Source organism: Lolium rigidum, chromosome 3 (genome assembly GCF_022539505.1).
Source record: "Lolium rigidum isolate FL_2022 chromosome 3, APGP_CSIRO_Lrig_0.1, whole genome shotgun sequence".
Taxonomy (NCBI): Eukaryota; Viridiplantae; Streptophyta; class Magnoliopsida; order Poales; family Poaceae; genus Lolium; species Lolium rigidum.
In genome coordinates, this window is record NC_061510.1 from 162,327,401 (window position 1) to 162,337,535 (window position 10,135).

A 10,135-nucleotide genomic window follows, 5' to 3' on the forward strand; every position below is an offset into this window, starting at 1 on the left:
CGGGGCTCTCGAGTGCGCGGTGTGCCTGGCCGAGTTCGCCGAAGACGGCGAGAAGCTCCGGCTCCTTCCCGGGTGCTGCCACGTCTTCCACGCCGCGTGCATCGACGTGTGGCTCGCGGCGCACGTCACCTGCCCCGTATGCCGAGCCGACCTAGCGGACCCGGCAGTCGCCGCCGCCGGCCACGTCCTTGTTGCTGACCTAGCTGCTCAGGCAGAAACGTCCGATCACACGGTGGTCAACGTCGAGCCGTCGCATCCAATGGCAGAAGAAGATACCACATCTGATCAGCACCAAGAAACGGCGGAGGAGCGGGTGGATCGGTTCACGCTTCGGCTGCCGGAGAGGCTGAGGAGGGAGATCGAGGAGGCGAAGCGGCTCCGCAGAGCGATGAGCGCGGTGACCGCCGCGACAGCGGCAAGTGCGTCAAGCGGGCGGTGGGTGCCTTCGGCATTACGGACAATGTCGGCAGCCCGTTCTAGCCGGCGATGGTCGGCATTGTTCCGGGCAATGTCGGGGCCGCGCCGAAGTGAGGTGGGCGGCAGTGATCGGAGGGTGGCGCCGCTGCAGTCCAACGCCGCCGGAGATAACGTGGAGGTGGTGGTGGTACAGGACGACGCGGCACAAACAGACAAGTACTACGCGCACAGCCTCACATTCGCCGGGTTCGTCATGGACGGCGACGTCGCGGCCGGTGACTGGAACCCGGAAGTCTTCCAGGTGTCTTCCACTATCCCAGCCGAGGCGGCGTCCCAGCGATGAAGCCAAGTCCTTTCGTAGCATCAGTAGTGTAGCGGAGATTCAAATGTTGCTTTGTCGAAATTGGCAAGAACTGTACAGTTTAGAGGTAGTTTCTTCGATTCGGAGTTGATCGTTGGTTCTCTGTACATATTGATTTCTTTTCTTCAAAGAACTATGAAAGACGTGTGATCATTTTGGCATGCCTTTCTGATCAGTCTCGCCATTCTAGCTAGTTCACGCATCATCACCACGATCAGGATGACCTGAAATCCTGAACCATACCATACTGTAGGACAATAAAGCACAAGCTAGTGCACAATCATAGCAGATCCATCTTGGAAAAACCAGCAACAGCACAAGATTCCGCGTCAGACAAGTGCTGTAAGGCTTGACATGACGAGCACTTGCTTACCATGACAGTGTTGTTTATGCAGCTAATTGGCAGTTGACTTGCTCTAGTCCATGATTAGATCCATTCCTCCTCATAACATGGCGAAAAAGAAGATCCCCCAAACTTGTAATTAAATCGTGTGACGGTGTGTGACAGTGAATACAGAAAACAATACAGAGTAACATGCTGCACGATCAGACGAATCGATCGACGAAGACTTTTCTTTAAAAGTATGGTACCCCTACGACTCTGAAATAGCTTGTCACAAGCAGATCTTAGTCAAAGAAGCCACTTAACCTTTTAGAAAGTACTTGCCGGACTTGTTTAGGGATAATGGTGCACACAGCTGTTCTACATTGCACATTTTAAGCTTTGATGACGTTCTCTATATATAGACATTTGGATAGAAAATTAATCGCCCGGAGAGTCATAAATAATACTAATGCTATATGCTACCTTAACAAAGGATGAAATACAATTAAATAGTATAGCTTTTGCTAGTTCTTAGTCGTCTCCATAACTGTTTGATTTGCATCACGATTTGTGGGTTCTAAGTTGCAGGTAGATTGCAACTGAGTTTCTCGAGTTCCAAGTGGGTTGCAACTAAAAACAGTCCTTGGACATTTGATTTGTCTGCGACTAGTGCTGGCGGAAACTCGCACGTAGGTTGCAACTGCCTGAAAACTAAGTTAATTCTCGATCGAGTAGTCGCTCCCAAATAGTATATGCTAACTTAATAGATGATTGATATATAATTTAAATATTGTTCACTGAAGCAACAACCGAATTTCAACAGTTGGTTATGACATCAGCGTTGCTCAACACCTTGACTTGTTAGTCCGATCCATGTATTTTATTCCGGATGAGAAGACCAAAGTGCACTATTACTACTTCCTCTGTGCATTAATGTAAGATGTTTTACGTATAGAAATTTTAAAGTGAAATAGATATAAACAAAAATGAGTGAACCTACACATAAAAATAAACTAGATACAAACTAAAGTGAATGAACCAAACAAAATGCGTCAACATCTTACATTTTCAAACAGAAAAACTATATACAAGTACTTAGTTGTCAGCAACTTATCATGGACTAATGAAACAATAACTAAACAATTGACATCTACATCTTCTTGCATGTTCTGATGAAGTTCCAATCGTAAGCAAAGCACATGGCTTCGGTATCTCTTCAGACTACGCACACAAACATATCACGCCTTTGTTTCTCCTTGAAGGAAACATAATTGAACAACTGAAGATAATTAGCTTTCAAAAAAAAACTGAAGATAATTACATCAGTTTAGTAATCTTCAAGTGCAGTGAAATGCAACATCTAGAAAGCATAAAAGCTTTTCGGAGCAGTAGAAGAAGTTGAACACCCCACGCGCCAGAATCTTCACCGCTTTTACACGTATCTCTTCTCTAAAGCACCGGATAGAATCCACAACTAACTGAACAGCACAATAAGAACCTTTTCTTTTCTTCGGCTTCTCTAAGATCCCTTGCCTCGATACCTTTCAGTAGCCTTGTCGAGCCATCTTCTGAATTGTTCTTCAAGGAAGGAAGCAATGAAAACAAGCAAGGAAGTTAAGCTGACGGACAGCACCTATTCCGCCATGGATAATCCTTCATCGGAGACTAGTATATATACTAGGTAGTGTCGGCTCTGAACAATCTAAGGCCAGCCGTCAAGCCCAAGCGATAGTGCAAGAGGAGCAGGAGGTAGAAGAAGAGGCGCCGCCATGGCACAGATGCTCCTGCATGGGGTGATTGAGGCAAACATTCTGGAGGCAGACCTGTCCGTGGCGTCAGGCGGGCAGCTAAGACAGCCCCGGAAGGTGTGAGCGTTTTTCCTAGTTCACCAACTTCCTTTTATTAGTAGTATCTTTTATCTTCTGCTATTACACTACCACAATTTCCATCTCTTTTCTTAGATTTTCCATCCTAGCTTGTCGTGGGAGCTTCAAAATTCAAAATCTCTGAATATAGAGTTTTCTATATCTAAGTCTACTAAAAGTAATCCAAGACAGACAGCGATCATAGGAGGTTAAGCAATCATAGGACGATGCCGTATATTACGACACTACTAGCAAAAACCTATACATAGAGCGCACCCTGAGCAGGTTCGCCCACCCTTAGCCGTGGTGCACATGTATTTGGTGCGTCACAGGTATCCACGTGCGTCATGAATATATAAATTTCAAAATTTAAAACTTGGTGTCAGCATACGCGTGGCGCGCAAAACTAGGTGCAAAAAAAACCCTCCGGACAGAATTCACATGTTTCTAGATTCAAACGCAAATTAAACCACTAAATTTAAGACTATTCTATACATTTCGCACCTTAGTTTCGGTGTAAAAAGACCCTCGGATAGAATTCACATGTTTCTAGATTCAAATAAATGTGATCTTAAAAGGAATTGAATTATTGTATATCAATTTATTGAATCCATACCTTGTGCTGTCCACCAAACCTATCTTTCCTTAAGCTCGAGCTTGCATTTATAACCTTTTTTTTTCGATAGAACAAATTACCTTACGACTCAATAGTCCCTAACTCCTCGTTTCTCGTTGTTCTAAGGGGTCGTTTGGTTGCAGGGATCCCTGACTTTTCCCTTGTTGTAAAACCCACATGTTATGTCTACCCCATGAATCTCACACACGCACTTGGATGCCCATCCGATGGTTGTTTGAAGACCCTACCACTCAGTTTTCCCTCGGAACGTTTCATGCCTCGGCATATTGGGAATGAAACCCCCGTGTCTCTTGCCACCCGCTAGCCTCCTCATCGAAGCTTCCTCTCCTTCCTATCAAGACCGTGAGTTGCTCACATCCGTCTTGTGGCTTTCTCTGCTTTTCGCCTATGCCGTCTTCTTTAGGTGCCCTATTCCCCTATAGCCGCTTCTTAGCAAATTAGGTGGTGACTCGGGTTGTTCCTGCTATGGCTTCTCCTCTGGCTTATTCCAGTTGGGTAGACGTTGATCAATCTTGTCCTCCGATGTCTTCCTAGTGCCGGTCGGTTGACGGCTCTCCAGATAGCCAACTTCATCTTTCTATATGGTTCCTCATGGATCTATCTGCAGATAATTCGCTCCATTCTCTATTTTTTTGGATTTATTTCGTGGGTGGATTGAGCCCCTTCCCTTGTTACCAAATGGAACATGGGTTGGTGAGATTTCTCCCCCAACCGAGGCCTTGTTCGTTTAATCCGTGGGAGCCAAAGATTGATCTGGATTGAGGCCTGGTTCTGGTTTTCCAGCCCGGCACGGTATTTTTTTCCAGCCCACCAAAAGCTTTCTCTTCGGTTACACCCCGACGGGAATAGAAGCCCAGCCCATCCCGTCATCTTTTACTAACAAGGTCTGGAAAAATCTATCGCCTCCAGATGTCTGGAAAAATTTCCACGAAGCAAGACGCGAGAAAATCGATCGTAGACGCGGACACGCGGATCTGGGCAGAGATTAACCAAACGGGTGGAGACATGCAAGGGAGGCTTGGATTAACCAAATCCAGATTTATTCCTTCCTCATAACCAAATCCAGATTTATTCCTTCCTCATAATCCCTTGCATGTCTCCACCCGTTCGGTTAATTGTTGCCCAGATCCACGTGTCCCCGTCTTTTCTCGCGTCTTGCTTCGTGGAAATTTTTCCAGATATCTGGTGGCGATAGATTTATTTCAGACCTTTTTAGTACAAGATGACGGGATGAACTGGGCTAATATTCCCGTCAGGGTGTAACCGAAGAGAAAAATTTTGGTGGGATGGAAAAAATACGTCGCCGGGCAGGAAAACCAGAACCAGGCCTCAGTCCAGATCAATCCCTGGCTCCCAGGGATAAAACGAACAAGGCCTAAGGCCTCGTTCTCTTAACCCCTAACATGCAGGGATCCCGGGTGTCCAGCCCGGCGAGGGAATTTTTCCAGCCCAGTGAGACTGACGTCTTCGTTTACCCCCGGGCAGGATTCTAGTCCAGCCTACCCAGTTCACTTTCTTCTGTGTGGGCCTGGAAAAAATCTCTCGCCACACAACCTGTGGAATTTTTTCCACGAGGGAGACGCTGCAGCCGTGTCGTTTCCATGGTGGGATTTCTGCAGGTTCTGGAATAATCGAACAAAAACATCGATGCATTGGATTAATTAATTCATCCTCAAAGGGATTGGGTGGAGCATCGGGATCAACCAAATCCCTGCAGGGGTTCGATCCATGCTTGGATTCATTCCACGATAACCGAACGAGCCCTAAAGGGGATTGATCCCACATGTCCCTCAAAATTCCTCTTCCCTAGGTTTTAAACCTCCAGTTAATCCCCTAATAATCCTACACCTATGGAAACCATCCTACAAAATAACCTTACGTGCTGACGTGTTGGCTTGTGTTTGGTCCTAAAAAAAATTCCTTCCTTAAATTGTCGAATATTTTGTAGGAAAACTTCAGTAGATGTAGCATTGCTCGTTAATCCCCACCCTAAGTGGATCAAAACCTTTTGGAGAGTATTATTAGGAGAAATTTTGATTTTCATGGGATAAAATACGCCTGAGTACACCTCAAACCCGGTGGTTTTGCCAACAACTGAACAAAAGCCTCAGTCAAATGAGCCCATGGGCTAAAAAAAACCCGGGTTTGTTCTTTGTTGGCTGAGTACACCTCAAATCCTAGACGTACGGAGAGTTGTCTTACAAAAACTTCTACGGGCTGACGTGGAATGTATTTGTTGGCTGGGTTTTGATTCTTCCCTTGAATCACGGCCACGTTCTTATTTTGTGAACTGCTTGATGCTATCCGTAAGAAAATTTTGTAAGAAATTTTTGTAGGTGTAGCACTTTCAACTTGGCGTGTCAATAGATTTACATTTCTACATCGTGGTCGTGCATGATCCACAGTTCATCATCTCCTACAGTCGTTTTTACAATGTGGAGTTGTAAATTCATTGACAATCTCTTGTGCATCCAAGCAGACTGCGATGAAGAGAAAGGTCTTCTCATGGATCAAGAAGATATCCTTCTGCAACAGCCAGGTAGATTAAATTAACAGACCCCAATTAATCACTCCATCATTCTTCCTCGCAGCGCTCCTCAGTAACAACCAACCCTAACTCGCGCAGTGCATGCAGCAGCTGGAGAACGCCATTGGCCTCGGCGCCACGACCGGCAAGCTGTACGCGACGGTGGACATCGACAAGGCGCGCGTCGGCCGGACGCGCATGCTCGATCCCACCAACGTTCCCAAGTGGGGGGAGTCCTTCCACATCTACTGCGCCCACGACGCCAGCCACGTCATCTTCACCGTCAAGGCCAACAACGCCGTCGGCGCCACGCTCATCGGCCGCGCCTACCTCCCCACCGACGGTGCGGTCCTCGCGGGCCAGACGGTGGACCAGTGGCTCCCCATCTGCGACGACAAGGGCCTCCCACTGGATGGAGGGGACAAGATACACGTCCAGCTCCGCTTCACCGACGTGGTCGCGGACCCGGAGGCCCGCTGGGGCGCCGGCGTCGGTACCGCGGGATACCTCGGAGTGCCGCGAACCTTCTACGGCCAGCGCCGCGGCTGCCGAGTCAGGCTGTACCAGGACGCCCACATCTCCGATGCCTTTGCGCCGCGGATACAGCTCGCCGGAGGGAGGCCCTACGAGCCGCAGCGATGCTGGGAGGATGTGTTCGAGGCGATCACCAATGCCCGGAGGATGGTGTACATCGCCGGATGGTCTGTCAACACCGACGTCGCGCTGGTGCGGGACCCGCGCAAGCCCTCGTCGGGGACGCTCGGCGAGCTGCTCAAGAGGAAGGCGGCCAGCGGCGTTACAGTGCTGATGCTGGTGTGGGACGATCGGACGTCGCTGGGGCTGGGCGCGATCCGGCGGGACGGGCTGATGGCCACGCACGACGAGGACACGGCGACGTACTTCCGTGGCACTGGCGTGCGCTGCATCCTGTGTCCCCGGAATCCCGGCCAGGGCCGCCTGAGCTACGTGCAAGACGTGGAAACAGTCGCCATGTTCACCCACCACCAGAAGACGGTGATCGTCGATGGCGGCGGTGGCAACCCAGCAGGGAACGCGTCTCCAGGCCTCGTTAGCTTCCTCGGCGGCATCGACCTCTGCGACGGGAGGTACGACACGCAGGAGCACCCCCTGTTCCGGACGCTCGGCACCACGCACCGTGCCGACTTCCACCAGCCCAACTTCCCCGGCGCGTCGATCAGCAAGGGCGGGCCAAGGGAGCCGTGGCACGACATCCACTGCCGCATCGAAGGCCCCGCGGCGTGGGACGTGCTCGACAACTTCGAGCAGCGGTGGCGAAGGCAAGGCGACGGTGACGAGTACCTTGTCAACCTCGACAAGGGCTGGTCGGCGCAAGAGGCGATCCAGGACGCCGAATCGTGGAACGTGCAGGTGTTCCGGTCCATCGACGGCGGCGCCGCGGCGGGGTTCCCAGACATACCCGCGGAGGCTTCACGTATTGGGCTCCAGACCGGAAAGGACCACGTGGTCGAGCGCAGCATCCAGGACGCGTACATCCACGCCATCCGCCGCGCCCGGGACTTCATCTACATCGAGAACCAGTACTTCCTGGGGAGCTCCTACGCGTGGCGGCGCGATGACGGCGTCACCGTGGAGGACATCAACGCGCTGCACCTCATCCCCAAGGAGCTCTCGCTGAAGATCGTCAGCAAGATCGAGGCCGGCGAGCGGTTCGCGGTCTACGTTGTAGTGCCGATGTGGCCCGAGGGCGTGCCGGAGAGCGGCTCCGTGCAGGCCATCCTGGACTGGCAGCGCCGGACCATGGAGATGATGTACAAGGACGTGGCGCTGGCGATCCAGGCCAAGGGCATCCAGGCCCACCCCAAGGACTACCTCACCTTCTTCTGCCTCGGCAACCGGGAGGCGTACACCCCCGGCGAGTACTCGCCGCCGGAGAGGCCCGAACCTGACACCGACTACATAAGGGCACAGCAGGCCAGGCGCTTCATGATCTACGTCCACGCAAAGACCATGATAGGTAACCTTGCCAGTTATTCATTCAAGAGCATGCCAATGCCATGTCGTTTATAATTTGTTCTTGCTGACGATAATTAATTTGCAGTCGACGACGAGTACGTCATCATCGGATCCGCGAACATCAACCAGCGTTCCATGGACGGCGGCCGGGATTCGGAGATCGCCATGGGCGCCTACCAGCCGAGCTACCTCGCGTCCAGCAGCCGACCGGCGAGGGGGCAGGTGCACGGCCTACGGCTCGCCCTGTGGCAGGAGCACCTCGGCCAGACCGCGGCGGCTGCCGGCGCGAGCGACCTCCTCCGGCCTTCGAGCGTGTCGTGCGTGCGGAGGGTGAACCAGGTGGCGCAGCAGCACTGGGAGATGTACGCTAGCGACGTGCCTCACGACCTGCCAGGTCACCTCATGGCTTACCCCATCGGCGTGAGCGCCGGCGGGGAGCTGCAGGAGACGACGCCCTTCTTCCCCGACACTAAGGCCAGGGTGTTCGGCAACAGGTCGACCTACCTCCCGCCGATCCTCACTACTTGAACACAAGATCCATCTCTACGATATCGATGACTCCCTCTCGCTGAGATCGATGGAAAACCAGTAGTATGTGAATGTGTTGTAACTGTAACTTCGTCGTGTGGATAAGTGGATGGACGTGTTGGTGGAGCTATATACAAAATGTGATTGAATTCCTAGTGTTGGATAAAAGAATTGTTTGTACATGCGAGTAAAATTGTGATAAAGGGAAAATATTAATGTGGTGAAGATATAAATTATTTCTAGACTCTGCAACAAGCAATACCCGCAATACCGTAATTTTTCGATAAAGGATGCTTTATTACTTTGTGAAAAGCAATTACATCCAGCCTCTGCATAACCAGGATGCACACAGCTGTTCAAGTCTCCAGAACGAACAAAACATAAAAAAAGCGAAATACATCTCGAAACGATGAGCTGTAGAGCGCCTAAGGAGAGGGTGGAGCTGCAATCCGTAGACTATGCTGCCACCCATGTAGGGAAAAAGTATCCCTCGCCGTAGCCTCCAACCGTGTACAGACCTCCGTAAATAGGTCTCGATTCTCCACCCGCTGAAGAGGTAACCATGAACGGAGAATACCTGTACATCTGTAGATGACCTGCAACAAAGAACAATTTTTATCGTTAAAAATCTTGTCATTTCTACTTAGCCATAGCGCCCAGATAACTGCTAGCGCCCCCACCCTAAGAAGCAACTTAAACCTTGAATCAACACCGTGAAGCCAATTGCCAAAAACATTTGCCACACTAGTCGGGGGATACGGGGTAGACGCTACTTGGATGATTGACCATATAGATTTCGCAAAAGCTGCACTTTGGAAGAATAGGTGTTTGATGGTTTCATCATGATGACGAGAAAACACACCGCGAACTTCCGTGCCAATTCCGCTTAACAAGATTATCTTTAGTGAGAATAACTCCTCGACGAAGGTACCATCCAAAAATCTTTATTTTTAATGGTATCTTCATCTTCCAAATTTTCTTATTATTATCAACTGGTAAATCAGAATGAAGGATTGCATTGTATAGAGATTTGACTGAGAAAGAGCCATCTACATGAAGATTCCATCTAAATTCATCCGGTTCAGGAGATAAATGAATATCACCCAATCGTTGAACTAGAGTATTCCATGCTGTTAGCCTTTGTCCAAGTAAAACCCTTCTGAACGTCACATTCGGTGGTGAGGTAGCCATAACGGTAGCAATGGTATCACCTTTGCGACGAACAATACTATACAAAGCAGGATATTGTTCACTCAGGGAAGCATTGTCCAGCCAAACATCTTCCCAGAAATGTATCTGTGCTCCATTCTTAATAGAAAAAGTACCATGACGAAAGAAAATATTTTTCGTCGCCATGAGACCAGCCCAGAAGTGAGATTCCCCGGGTTTCCAAACCACTTGGGAGAGCGTCTTCGAGCCAATATACTTTCTCCGAAGAATAGTTTGCCAAGTCCCATTCTCAGTAAGAATCTTAAAAAGC

The 10,135-nt window shown here is 49.9% G+C and overlaps 1 protein-coding gene across 5 annotated transcripts; it reads left to right on the forward strand.

Moving 5' to 3' along the window:
• The first annotated feature begins 2,823 nt into the window (after positions 1 to 2,823).
• Positions 2,824 to 8,880, forward strand: LOC124698539 (phospholipase D alpha 1-like). Of its 5 annotated transcripts, none has more exons than XM_047231027.1 (4): positions 2,824 to 2,968; positions 6,082 to 6,144; positions 6,244 to 8,128; positions 8,213 to 8,880. In XM_047231027.1, the coding sequence occupies exons 1-4, from the start codon at positions 2,873 to 2,875 to the stop codon at positions 8,653 to 8,655; spliced, it is 2,487 nt and encodes an 828-aa protein (XP_047086983.1). In that variant the 5' UTR covers positions 2,824 to 2,872; the 3' UTR covers positions 8,656 to 8,880. The 5 variants fall into 5 exon arrangements, with proteins under 5 accessions (XP_047086983.1, XP_047086980.1, XP_047086981.1 ...); XM_047231024.1 differs by having other exon boundaries at positions 6,085 to 6,144; positions 6,232 to 8,128; XM_047231025.1 differs by having other exon boundaries at positions 6,085 to 6,144; positions 6,241 to 8,128.
• The last annotated feature ends 1,255 nt before the right edge of the window (positions 8,881 to 10,135 follow it).

Excerpts from the sequence above, each read along its gene's own strand:
- LOC124698539 (XM_047231024.1), top strand. The coding sequence starts at position 2,873 with ATGGCACAGATGCTCCTGCATGGGGTGATTGAGGCAAACATTCTGGAG. Across the intron at positions 2,969-6,084 it reads AGCTAAGACAGCCCCGGAAG|ACTGCGATGAAGAGAAAGGT; the intron begins GTGTGAGCGTTT and ends GCATCCAAGCAG. Across the intron at positions 8,129-8,212 it reads CCACGCAAAGACCATGATAG|TCGACGACGAGTACGTCATC; the intron begins GTAACCTTGCCA and ends ATTAATTTGCAG.